The 13,872-nt window shown below is 36.6% G+C and overlaps 1 protein-coding gene across 6 annotated transcripts in view; it reads left to right on the top strand.

Annotated features, from left to right (window-relative positions):
* scn8ab (sodium channel, voltage gated, type VIII, alpha subunit b) overlaps positions 1-13,872 on the top strand; it is a 59,825-nt gene that overhangs the window by 40,414 nt on the left and 5,539 nt on the right. For 4 of the 6 annotated variants that reach the window (XM_067460017.1, XM_067460018.1, XM_067460020.1 and 1 more), the window contains 9 exons: positions 1,324-1,441; positions 1,663-1,817; positions 2,980-3,153; positions 5,623-5,745; positions 10,080-10,364; positions 12,004-12,057; positions 12,165-12,302; positions 12,976-13,080; positions 13,538-13,808. In XM_067460017.1, coding sequence (XP_067316118.1) covers positions 1,324-1,441; positions 1,663-1,817; positions 2,980-3,153; positions 5,623-5,745; positions 10,080-10,364; positions 12,004-12,057; positions 12,165-12,302; positions 12,976-13,080; positions 13,538-13,808 — 1,423 coding nt within the window. The remainder of the gene's footprint in view (positions 1-1,323; positions 1,442-1,662; positions 1,818-2,979; positions 3,154-5,622; positions 5,746-10,079; positions 10,365-12,003; positions 12,058-12,164; positions 12,303-12,975; positions 13,081-13,537; positions 13,809-13,872) is intronic. The other 2 variants (XM_067460019.1, XM_067460022.1) reach the window with 1 other exon arrangement.

Raw genomic sequence — 13,872 nt, 5'->3', positions numbered from 1 at the left:
TTATTATTTTCTGTTGTAAGATAGATGTAAATACAAATGTGCTATACCTTAATATGCAACAAAAAATAAATCAATAGACAACACCTGATTTGCATAAAATATAGCAAAAAGTCATTCATCACTGTCTGATTTGCATATGTAGATGATATTTTTTAACCTTGTTAATTCAGTTAGTGTTGAGTCAAGGTTAATTGTGTCTTGGGTATAGTGAATGCTAATTAAGCTAGACACCCAGAAGAACGGTGAAGGTTAGTGCTAGGACACACCTGGCTTCAGTTTATAACTTACTAGTGGGAAAGATTATTGACTCACTCGTTACTCATGTGCTGGTATCAATTTATATTGCATCTTGCTTCCAGGGATTTCTGTGGATCAACACAGCATAAGTTTTTCACTAGAAAAAGCATTGATTAGAGTGCTACACACACACACACACACACACACACACACACACACACACACACACACACACACACTCAAATGTATTCAATTAAATAAATTAAGAAAAAACTTTTCCCCAATACAACAAGAAAAAAACAAATCCATTTAAACAAATAATGTTTTGTTGATCCAACTTAATCAATCTAAGTTCCTGTGTGAATTATAACAGGGGTTTTCAAACAGGGGTCCAGGGACCCCGAGGGATCCTCCAGAAGGTTCTCAGAATTTCAGAGAATAAAAAGACAAAGAAAAAATGGATGAAGTCTACCAAAAATTATAACTGTTTCATTTCTAAATGTTTCTCTCCTTTCTTGCCGTGTACATAGTTTTCAGCATGTTTGCTTTGTATCTTTCTAGTAAGTTTTTCCCAATACAATCCCCTTTATCGTTTAAATGTTAAATATAGAGATAGATTTTAGGAAGGGGGTCCCTCATAAAAGGTTCATCATATTTGGAGTCCTTGGCATCATAAAGTTTGAAAACCCCTGAATTATAGCATGTTAGTATGCTAAAGTTAGTATGCTAAAGTTAGTATTACACTTCATTTCAAAATTGTACTCTCCTAATGCAGTCCCATGCAAAGCATCCTAGTAACTACAGATCCACTGTCCAGTTCGTTATGGAAACAAAAATTACTCATGTAGTCCCAACAAAAAAGGACTACTGTAACTTTCATTTAACAGTGGATTTAACATAATCATATTCATTTGTGATAAAAGTTACAGAATCAAGTTTATTCAGCACATTTTTTCATTTGATTTGAGTGCACCTTATGTTGACCTTGTCTCTTGACCTGCACCTAGAAAGATTATTGTTCAAATAAATAGATAAAATAGAACTAGGAGAATGAATCAAAATATATTAATGTGTTTTTCCCTCTAGCTGGATGACACCAGTTCATCCGAGGGAAGTACTATTGACATAAAGCCTGATGAGGAGGAAATGGCTGTAGTGGAGGTTGTAGAGGAGTACTTAGACCCAGAGGCCTGCTGGACTGATGGTAAGAAATGTGTTTGTTTGAAAGTATTTGATGATTATGAGTATGTGAAGTTAATTGATGATGCAGCAATTTAGTATACCTTAATGCATGTTTTTTTTCCCTTCTTTTTCCTATTTAAAAAAATGGTCAAAACATATATTGACAAAAGTTAAAATAATAGGAGATCAAGTGTTGATATGATGTAAATGTGTATTCAGCATATATATAATATTTTTTTTTAGGCTGTGTGGCACGGTACAAATGTTGTGACGTGCCTATTACTGAGGGCTGGGGAAAGTACTGGTGGTTTCTGAGGAAAACTTGCTACCTCATTGTTGAACACAACTGGTTTGAAACGCTCATCATTTTTATGATTCTTCTCAGCTCTGGAGCCCTGGTGAGGTCACACACATGCACACACACACACTATACAGTTATTTCTTTAAACGTAGAAGCTGATAATATTTGCTGTTTTTCTTTCTTCTGGTGATGTAAATAATTTCCACAGATGCAACATTTGGACGCAAACTAGCTTGCCCCAACTGAATGACCACTTTATTTTGGTTACATTTGCAACTTTACCTACCCTCTGTTTTTTTACTTGTATTATTTTTTATGTTTATTAAATGTATATTTCTATAACATTACAAAATTAAATAAACAATGATTTAAAATTTATTTAGATGTCTTTTGATAATAAGGGGAACAATTCATATAATATTAAGTTTGACCTTCTGAGGTCAACATTTTCTTAAGGTTAAAGCTCCTTTTTTCCCCCCTTAACTCTTCAACATTCCAAACCATGAAAATACCTTTGATGCATATACAGATACATTAGTTATTTAATTAAATCTAACAAGCAGTGGATACCTCAGAAATTTGCCAATTCAAATGCTTATGGCCTTTTTCAAGTCAGTGATATAGATTTACAAAAGCTGAGATAAAGATTCTCTTGGAAGATACATGAGCACAGTGTAGATTTCTCATCCTGTGCAAAACTAATGCACTAGAATGCTAGTGAAGGTAGATTTTAATGTGATTGAGGCTGCATAGCATACTGTGTGGTATATGATCTATGTAAGTAGCTAATGGCTATCACTATATTGCGCTGAACCGGCCCCTGCACCTCAGCAGTCTGTCTTGGGGCTGCAGTATCTCATGTCTGCTGTTAGGGACCGTAGCCAAATGCTGTAGAAAAGGCCACATGCAGAAGATGCTGCTGCCTCTCTCACAGCTGCTGTTAGGGACCATAGCCAAACTCTCACTCTAGTGAAAGTGTGAGCTAATGTAAGTGGGGTTGCAGTGCCACACTTTGGTGATGTCAGGGATTGAAACTGGGGGAAATTTGCAGATGATAAATCTTCATCATACAAAACGATTATGTTTTGAAATAATTTTTTGACAAGTAGGCATCATTTTATTAGATTCAGTTACTATCGGTGACTCTTCTAACGATGTCAATTTAAAATATGTGAATTAATATTATAAATGTACTTTTCAGAAATGATGACCTAATTAAATGCTGATACTGAAATCCTTTTCTCTGGTTTGTTTCTAAGGCGTTTGAGGATGTATACATTGAACAGAGGAAAACCATCCAGATCATCCTAGAATATGCAGACAGAGTCTTCACATACATCTTCATCCTGGAAATGTTGCTGAAATGGGTGGCCTACGGGTTTGTCAAATACTTCACCAATGCATGGTGCTGGCTGGACTTCTTCATTGTGGATGTAAGTTACTTATAGTAATGTCCATAAATCACAGCTGTTATCCCTTGCAGTGCCTTATCATGTGATGCGGTGAATTTAATTTTCACACCGTACAGACGGATTGTTCTGCAGATTTATATAGTAGTTTTTATTATTTCATAGTGTGTTAGTCTTTTGGGCGATTGATATGTTCCTATTCCTTTTGGTCCTCGTGGTCTACTTTAAGGTCAGTGGTTATTATCTTCAGACTGATCTTAAAATTAGATTTGATCTTTATTGGTAGAGTACTAGTGTGCTGCGCCACTCACTTTAGTCTGTTTATTAGTCATGTTTCCAAGATATGGTAGTACAGTAGTCTTAGCAGTGGCGTGTGGTCCATGTAAGCTGCGAATGCTCTGCATAGCCAAACCATTCGTGGACTCGCTAACTAGTATTAACACTAATCGAAAATTAACAAATTCCCTTGTTTGAGGTGTACCATAATACTAACATGATAACATTTTGGTAATGTGTATGTAACTGTCCTTCATTTATTTATTTGCCAAACGATGATCATTTTCTCCAAATCTGCCCGTTACAGAGGGTTTCGGATAATCGGATCCACAACAGCTTTGGAGCCTACGCTCAGTTGTTATGTATTGTCATCATTGTCCTGCGTTCTCATTGGTTTGATGGCATATGGTGCTGCTTCTGCCAGATCTTAATCAACAAAAATGTTTTTGATACAAAACATGAATAGGTTAAATAAAATTTCAAATGATTCATCACTGTAACAATTTATATAGTATTTCAGGTCATTAATCGACATGCATTTGTAAAAAGTCATAAGAATAATAATATTTTTATTTATTATACTTATATTTATTAGAATTATATTTTACTTAACGCACTACCCAGCATAAACCCGGTTAAAGAAGTCACCGCTCACCTATAAGTCTTGGTATATATGTACTAAAAAATGTGGTTTCACCTTATTTTGATGGTCCCTTGGACACATTCTGTTGCACCTACATGTTTGTTTACTCTCATTATTAGAGTATTAGTAGACTGGTAGGTTTACGGTTAGAGTAAGTTGAAATATAGTGACTTATAGTCAGTAGAATTCTGTCTGTTGGAGGACCATCAAAATAAAGTGTTACAAAAACTGTAATGGAAAATTGTTTGCTGTTGAACAGAAAAGGTACAGAAACATTGTTATTAGTAACATTGTTATCTTCTTCTAATTTATTTTGAGATATATTATTATTTCCGCCTTTCTCAGAATAAACATTCAATGTTAATTGATGCTATATGAACAAACTGAGCCTGAATTTGTCTAAGTGCAAATTTCAATCATGAAAAATGTAATAGAAGAATATTTTACATTTTTCAAATGTATAATTTTATATCTACCATGGATAATTTAGTTAGTCGAAAACCACATATTAAATACCCCCATTTAATGTGACTCATTCAATTTGCTTTTCCATGTCTACAAGATTTAAGTGTCTAAATTTAGTATGAAATCCAGGTTCAAAAATCAGCAATCAATCAATCATTAATCTTCATAGAATGTTTCATAGAATGCTTTTTTGAAATACTACATACAGTAGATATACAAGCCATATTTTTTGTAAATTTGGCTGCAAAAATTGGGTCATTTGGAAATGGCCGACTTAGTATTGACGTCGAAACCATGAAGACATCAACACACGACTCCCCATGTTTCTATACATAGCCTGCTTTGGAATACAGCAATTTTGCAGGGCCAAATTTGTGTTCTATGTGGATGAAAGTCCTAAACGAAAGTGTTTCCAATTGCTAGTTATTGTCCCTGACAGGCACTGTAACCTTGTCTCTCTATAGTGCTGATGGACACAGAGGGCCTGAGGGGGCATAAGAGGGCCGGGAATTGAGGGGCCAGGGTAAGGTCTCTGTTAGGACTCTCTTGTTCTTTTACAGGAGTTCCTCTCTCTCTCTGCCTCCTTACTCTCCCAAACTGCCCTGTTACCCTAATGACTCTCGAATGGTCTCGTGTGTACAGTACACGGTTGGTGTTTGTACGTATTGTGTGTATTTTGTGTGTACAAAGTACAGTGAATGTGCTTCTAAGTTTGTGCACACCTCTTCTCTATATGTGTCCCTTCACCTCTGTTTTTTGTATTCTCAACCACAAGTTTCCTTCCAGGATTGCTGTAAGCTGCTTTTCAAGCTTGGTCTGCCTGTGATACCAAAAATGAATCGCACAATAAGATCAAAAGTGCAAACATTTGGGTCGCCCTATGACTGGTTAACCCCATGTTTAACCTGAATCTCTCTCCTTCTTTCTCTCTCTGTTGTTGAATACACATATATGCATACATACATGAGCAAACCCTTCTATATGTATGTATATATCTGTTTACTGCCAGTGTCAACATAGGGACCTCTCTCTTTCTCCCCGACATCCTCCTTGACTCTAACACTTTGGCCCATCTCTCTTCCTCCCTTCCTCTTTCTCTCTTTGTATAGGTGTCTATAGTCAGCCTTATAGCTAATGCGCTGGGCTACTCAGACTTGGGCCCCATAAAGTCCCTGAGGACTTTGAGGGCTCTCAGGCCCCTGAGAGCTTTGTCCCGGTTTGAGGGCATGAGGGTAAGATCCAGGGCTGCCTTATGCATGCCAGTCACTCTGTGAGAACACGACTGCATGCCGAAAACCACCATTGTGCAGAAAGCAAAACCACAGCTACAGAGGAATAAGCAAACCTATCAGGATTCTGGAAATCCAAATGACATTGTTTGGCTAAACCTATCCTTCAAGTGCATGTATTTGAAAACTCTCCGCATGGAAAACCTTTTCAACATTGCGTCATGATGCAGCTGAAATATGAAGATTTAGCTTCCTTATATTGATTTCTTAGATGTCTGGAAGAATAACGAAATTCCTTTTCCATTCAACTGACATCGCAAACAATCTTATAGCAACTTTTGGGGAAACTTATGGTTTTTAGAATAAAGATGAGAGAGGATATTATATGAAGCTGCCTCATCACAACCATTCATTTATTTTGTTATGTTCTTTTAATTGAGCTAAGATTGCCACCATTCATGCAACAACATTAGTCCAAGGCCTTTTTGTGATGTTTCAAACATCCAAATGCCTTACTGGTTCATTGTTTCTCTCAAAGTACACCTCTGTCATTTGCTCAAGTCGTCCTCCAGCCTGAACCCCACTTCCCATGCTCTGTCTTCACCATGCTCTTTTATGCAACCCAATACCTATCCACCGATTCCTGCATCCTTACTCCAGTCATTAGAAAAAAGAAAAGCGAAAAAATAGACTGCTTTCTCAAGGTGTCATTTATAATGTATTCTGATTAAGCAAAGACTTTTGCTTTTAGGTTCAGATGACTGTATTTTAAGGTTAAATATCAAGAACATGAGCCAGATAGTTTGATCTAACATATTTGTGAGCACCGCTGCCCACAGAGCGTCAAAGTTGCTCGAAGAGTTTTGTTTATTGTCAATGTGAGACGCAACAAGCTCCGGCGAGCAGCGGACGATGTGGCCGTCGAGGAGAGTTTAAGTCAGCTCAACTTTATGGTAATGAGCTATGACTAGGTTCAGCAGCAACCAATCAGAATGTAGAAGTCCTCCGCTTGAGAGGAATCCAGAGAACGCGGTCCTATAAACGGTGAATATTGGTTCCCAAGCAAAACGGGACTATTTATAAGCAATATTTTTGTGCTGGAATGCTTGTTTTTCAGCGGGAATGTAATTAATTAGCTTAAAACAACACTGATTTGACTAATTGCATTAAGGCCACACTTCAACCAGGACAGTTATTTTAATGTAGGCTTCACACAAAATTGTTAATGTTAATTAAATTAAATTTTAATGAAACACCATGGCTAGTAAACGTCTCCTATAAACTGCATGTTGAAATTAGACTAGCACTTAACCATGAACATTTTGGTTTATTGGTTTCATTAGCAAACATGTAATTATAATTATTAAGTATTTTCCATCTACCAATTTCTTACTAACACATTTGAAAGGTTTTGTGAGGTTAACTTATACAGTACTTGTGTTCAGTCTGCACAAATACTGATCAATAGGCTTGTTTGCTTTGCAGCCACTTTAAATTAAGTTAAAAAAGGCCAAACATTAGATGAAATCTTTCTACCAACATTGTTGGCAGGGCAGCCAGAGCAAATTTTGACACTCTCGCCAGCGACAGTGTGAACACACCGTAACAGTGAGACAGCATGATTAATAATCTTATTGTATTTTTTGCATCAGTTTTTTGTAACAAAGGCAAAGAAAAGCAACATAAATAGACAGTAGAACAATTTATTAATTGTTCATTGATCATTGAAAAACTGTTTTTTTTGTCACTCAAGTGCTGAATTTCTGTTCTTTGTGTCCGCTCAGTTGTTCATAATCTGGTTTCATCTCGTTGGCATTGCATATCTTGTAGAATGCATGTTCTTGAAGGTGTAAGCAGAAAGTCATGTTCCCCTCCGTGATCCTGTCGTAGCTAATCTCTGAGATTGCATAACTATCTCCTTTCCTACACTAACAAAAAACTAAAAAAGTTTTACTAATTTATGAAGGCCTGAACTGAACTTTAAGGACCCTAATTTGTGTAAGGATCAAAGATTGATTCCAATTGTGGAATCGGATACTTAAGGCCAGGAATCGGAAACTTGTAATAAAATATTTTTTTGATTCTGCTTATCGATTCCTGTGTGCGCATTTTAATGTGATTTCAAATCATTTTCAAGCACAAGATAAAGTGAAACAGAACTCAATTCAGCCCTCGTGCTATATATGGTTTTCTTTGTGCCCACATCCAAAGCACACACAAAGAGCCGGCTCTCGTATAGTACGAGATACTGAATTGAGTTCTCATACTCGTCTTCTTGCTCTTGAACATACAAATACACAACATTTTGTCTAAATATCCTCGTAGACGTATTCGGTTTTGTCTTAATGGAACATAAATAGTTAAAATTAAAATAGTAAAAAAAAAATACATGTGTAACGTTTTATTGGATCCTGCATGATGTCTTAAAGTGACAGCAGCCAAATAAACCTGCTGCAGTCTGTCATTAACGTTAATCAAAGTTTAAAAGTCAAATCTTGACTGAACAACTTTTGTAACTTTTAAGGATTAATCTATATTTTATTTATAAAAAAGAAAACTGCATACATTTTCTGTGTTTGAAATTTGTTCAGTTGTATTTATTTCTGATATTGCTAATTTGTTTATTTGTTCTTATTTTGTTACTGTTTACTTGTCTTTAATAATGTTTAAACTGTATATTATTAGTCCAGTAGTTTTTGCTGTGGTATTTTCTGCATGGAAATCAGCTGCAACAAAACGAATTTTCAAAAGTCCTTTTTTTTTCGATTCCTGTTTTTACCTTACTGAAATCGAAACCGGGAATCGATAAGCAGAAGTGGAATCGGGATCACTAAAATTCAAATGATACCCAACCCTACTAATTAATAAGTTAGTAAGATCATTGACATGGTTAACTAACAATGTAAATGTTGTGTTTTTTTTTTGGGGGGGGGGGGGGGGGGGGGGGGGGGGTTATGGCTGTTGCTAGGATTGACGCCCTGCATGCACTGTTACTGGCTGACCATTTTGACATCACCCAACTAGATAGTGTGCTGACATTTCAGCTTTTGTGTGTACCATAAATGAGAGGTGATTGGGAGGGTGGGAGTCTTCTTCTACAACAGTGGTTTTCAATCCTGGTCCTGGGCTCTGCACATTTTGTACATCTCACTTATCAGGATTGAAAACCACTGCTCTACAATGTCTACCTTTAACCACAAATGGGATTGGTATTTTTCACTTAATATCTGGGTTCTTTCATGACACTAAGCAGTGTACTGGTATGGCAAGAGAAAAATATGTGTTTGGCTGTTATGTATATTTTAGCAAAAATAAATCAAAAGGGGCAATGGTCTACTAATTGAAGTCTTTTGGATACCGGTCTTGTTTTGCTTCTGCTTGTTTCTTACTACTTGATACACCATTGTCAAGCATGAAATTGCTACCCATTCATATTTCTGAAAACTCAAACAACTCATATTTAGTAAAATTCTTAATATTTAGTACAATTCTGGATTCTTTAGATTTTATAATAATACTTTTATCCAGTCATCTGAATGGGTAACAATATTAACATATTGGCAAATAAGGTAGCAAGTTTGTTGTGATGAGCAAATAGAAGCAAAGCATGTGATATCCAGCTCGCAACTCGCAGACTTAGAGAAATCTGTGCTTTTTGTATCCTACAAAAAACTTTACATAGAACTTTTAATCAAACACTAACAGAAAGAGTTTTGTTGCATTTTGTCTGTATAACCATTGCCACTTTAATGATCACTTTGTAGTTATTTTTTAACCTATAGCTTTCCAAATTAGCAATCCATTTATATTTGGGGGATCAAGCCATACCATTAATCATAATCTTAGTGCTGTCATCTTGAGAATCTATGTTAATTTTCACTGTATTTGTGTATTTATCTCAATGCTCGTGCAAAAAAAATATTTTTTTAATTTTTAAGAGGTAAAAAAACCTCTTAAGTATAATAATAACCTTTTTGCAAACGTATGTTAGTGATACATTTGCATCTATATACATGCATTGATAATATTGATCAACAAATTCATATATTACTATTTATTTGTTGTTATTAAGCATTTGACACCAAAAACAAGAAATAAATTAGTTTACCTTTTTAATTATGACCTTTTTAGTAAAGGACAATTGGATTTCTTTAAAAAGAGCTTGGATATATGCACATTCCATGTTTAACTTCTGAAAATCAGAATAGCTCAATTTTGCTCTAACACCCTCTTTCTTTATCTTTATCTTTCCTTTTCTTTTGTTTAATTTCTCCCTCTCAACATTAAAATCCATCCTTCATTACCCACTTCCCCAAATCTGTTTTTTCCCTCTGTAGGTTGTCGTTAATGCTTTAGTGGGTGCCATTCCCTCCATTATGAATGTGCTGTTGGTGTGTTTGATCTTCTGGCTGATCTTCAGTATCATGGGTGTCAACCTGTTTGCTGGGAAATACTATTACTGCTTCAACGACACTTCAGAGGAGTATTTTAAACCCGAAGTTGTCAACAACAAAACAGAATGCTTTGCTCTCATCAATGCAAACTACTCAGAAGTTCGCTGGAAGAACGTGAAGATCAACTTCGATAATGTAGGCGCTGGTTACCTGGCACTCTTGCAAGTGGTAAGCCATTGTCTTTAACCACACACCTCTTTTGTGTGTCAGTTGTTTGAATGATCCCAGTTCTTGCTCTGTAAACACAAGTCTCTTGTGCTCAAATACATGGGTTATAAAATGAAACTGAAACACTGCCCAATATAGTGTTAGAGTTTTCACACCTATATATTCTCAGCCTGGTAGCCATACTTCACTTTTGCATTTTACATTCCAATTAGTAGGAGCAGAGTGTGAAGGTTGAATTAGCAAAGCAATAGCACATCTGTACATAAAATATTGCAATCCACACAAAAATGGGAGACATATCAGAATTCAAAAGAGGACAAATTATTGTTGTGTATCGTCTCTCATCTCTGACCAGGACAGCAAGTCTTTATAGTGTATCAAGAGCTATGTTGTTCAACGGCTGCCAAACTCACTGCAGAATTAAATGTGCACCTCGACTCTCTTGTTTCCACCCAAAGTTTGCTCACTCGTGCCAATGCCAAATGTCAGTTTCATTGGTGCCAACAGTGCAAAACTTGGGCTGTGGACAATGTAAAATGTGTATTATTCTCAGTGATGATTTGGGCTGCAATATCATGGTATTCCCTACTGTGCTTGATGGACTTGAGTCACTTCCATCGACTACCGAACCAATCTGGAGGACCATGTACACCTAATATTTCAAACATTTTACCCTGAAGGGGGTGCCATGTATCAGCATGATAATTCACCGGTACACACAGCAAGATTTGTGACAGGATGGTTTGATGAGTCCCCCAAGTCCCATGGCCTGCACAGTATTTTTGAGCCACTTTGGGTGATTTTGGAGGAGCAAACATTTTCTTCCACCAGCCAGTGTCACATACTGATCGAACTCATGTTCTGAAAGAGGAATGGGTCAAAATCCCTCTGGCCACTGTGAAAAACATGTATCTGTCATTCCACTAAAGGAGGGCTCATACCATACTAAAACCAAACAGAAACCTCCGGCAGTTTCTCTTGAAGCCAATATGGAAGTGGCTTAAACTGCAATTCAATGGCTGGCCAATAGGGACAGACTACAGAAGGGAGCAGAATCTCATTGAGCCCAATGTTAAAATTCCCAACTTTACAGCAGGAAAAAAACATGTTTACAGCCCGGTAATTGTGGTTTTGGTCTATATGGCTAATTTTGCCCTTCATCATGACAACTGTGAGGGGGTGAATTTTTGTATAACTCATTAGTTTACAATGTATAAAGCCTTAAAGTTCTGCATAATTAAGGGCGTGGTCACTAGCCATTTATCCACTGTTTGTTAGTCATTCCGTCACCTGAGCTCCGCCCATGTCCTGCCTCTTTGCCCATTTTCTGTTATTCAGGCATGGCGCGATGACGCGTTGCCAAGATGGCAACGGCCAGCTCGCCTCTACTTTGCGCTTCAAAACTGCACTTCAGAATCCTATGGGTGACGTCACGGACACTACGTCCATATATTTTTTACAGTCTATGACTAAAACCAGGTGTTTCAGTTTCATTGTCCAACCCCTGTACATTAACTCTAGAGGATAAACCTAAGTAATTAAATAAACGCACAGTACTCAAGCATAAAACAAGCATATAAAACATTAATTCCTGCTGCTGTGCATGGTCTTGAGTTATTTTTTTCTCTGTATGATGTAGGCCACATTCAAAGGCTGGATGGACATCATGTATGCTGCTGTGGATTCCAGAAAGGTACAGATGTTTTTATAGTTACACACAATATATCGGGCTCGGTATGTCTTTATAGTTTGACACTACTGGCTTTGTTCAAAAGAGTCACTTTTTGCTTATTATTGCAGGTTGAGGACCAGCCCATCTATGAGGACAACATCTACATGTATATTTATTTTGTCATCTTCATAATCTTCGGCTCCTTCTTCACTCTTAATCTCTTCATTGGTGTCATCATTGACAACTTTAACCAACAGAAGAAAAAGATAAGTTTTTGCCACTACATAGCTGACTTTTTCTCTTTGCACTTTCTCTCTTTCTCTCTGTATTCCATGTTATCTCCTATTCTGTGCATATTTTTATAAGACATGCTTTCAGTTAAGTGCTTAATGGCGAAAACTCCTGAGTAACAGCCTTAGGGCCAGATTTACTAAGTGTGAGAGCGTAATTCCAAAAAACTCTGATGGGAGTGGAAAGTTCTGCATTTCTGATCTACTGGTGACTTGCAAATGAACATAATTTCCATTATGACCAACACAATCTAACAGTTAGCATCTGGTTTAAGATGTGCTTTTTTGTTGTGCAAACACCAGCAAATTGACTAGCACAAACCTTAGTAAATCACCTTATGTGATTCATTTAAATGCTCTCGTCCCATAAATATTGCGTCTGAAAGGGAAACTCCTACAAATGCATATGCAATGAAGTCAGCCACAAAAATAACCCTGTCCAACGCTAATTTTGAATTGTGTATATAGTGAATTCTGACAGTCGTTTTTTTAATGCCAAAAGTGGGTTTATGCTGATGCAAGCTGTTACTAAATCTGGCCCTTAGAGTGTAATGCTGTGGGTCTTTATGGACATGTGCTCCATTTGGACATAGCACACATGGCTAAGCAAGATTATCAGGTTGTAACCAGTCTTCTTTTGTTCCTATACTTTGGAGGTCAGGATATCTTCATGACAGAAGAACAGAAAAAATACTACAATGCTATGAAGAAACTGGGATCAAAGAAGCCACAAAAACCTATCCCTAGACCTCTGGTAAGAATTTAGATCTGGGAAAAGACTATCTGATCATCATTGATTGGTGCATAGCCTTAGACCACTGGTCGCATATTCATACATTTACATTCTTTTTAGCAGCAAAAATTTATGATAATGGTGAAACCAGACAATTCAACAAAATTGACTTAATCCTAAACCTTCATCCACTTAGTATCCACTTAGCATCCAACAGTGTTTTACACTTTACTTCATCTTAAGTAAAGTTTTGATATGTATTTGTCTATATCAATAGTTTTTTAAAATTATTATATTGTTTTATTGTTACATTAAACTAAATTTTTTAAAACTACAACTTCATTTTTAAATGTTTTTTTATTTGTCAATTTTTCTTTTATTTACATTTGTTAATTATAACTTATTTCAGTAACATACATAGTCCCCCAAACTAATATTCCTCTTTTCTCTATTTCTTCTTCTTTTCCTTTTCTTACAGAACCAAGTTCAGGGGATGGTATTTGACTTTGTCACTCAGCAGGCCTTTGACATTTCCATCATGATACTCATCTGTCTTAACATGGTAACCATGATGGTGGAAACAGATGATCAGTCAGCTGAGACCGAGAACATCTTGTACTGGGTAAACTTCATATTTATTGTGTCCTTCACTGGCGAGTTTGTCCTGAAACTCTTCGCTCTGCGACACTACTATTTCACCAATGGTTGGAACATCTTTGACTGCGTTGTCGTCATTCTGTCCATTGTGGGTGAGTGCTCTGTCCAAATGTTATTTTTCTTGACATATCCTTTCACGTTCTGTGAGCTATGGAC

This window comes from Pseudorasbora parva, chromosome 12, assembly GCF_024679245.1.
Source record: "Pseudorasbora parva isolate DD20220531a chromosome 12, ASM2467924v1, whole genome shotgun sequence".
Taxonomy (NCBI): domain Eukaryota; kingdom Metazoa; phylum Chordata; class Actinopteri; order Cypriniformes; family Gobionidae; genus Pseudorasbora; species Pseudorasbora parva.
The sequence above is the reverse complement of the archived record's forward strand: the minus strand, read 5'-3'. Positions and strand labels throughout refer to the sequence as shown.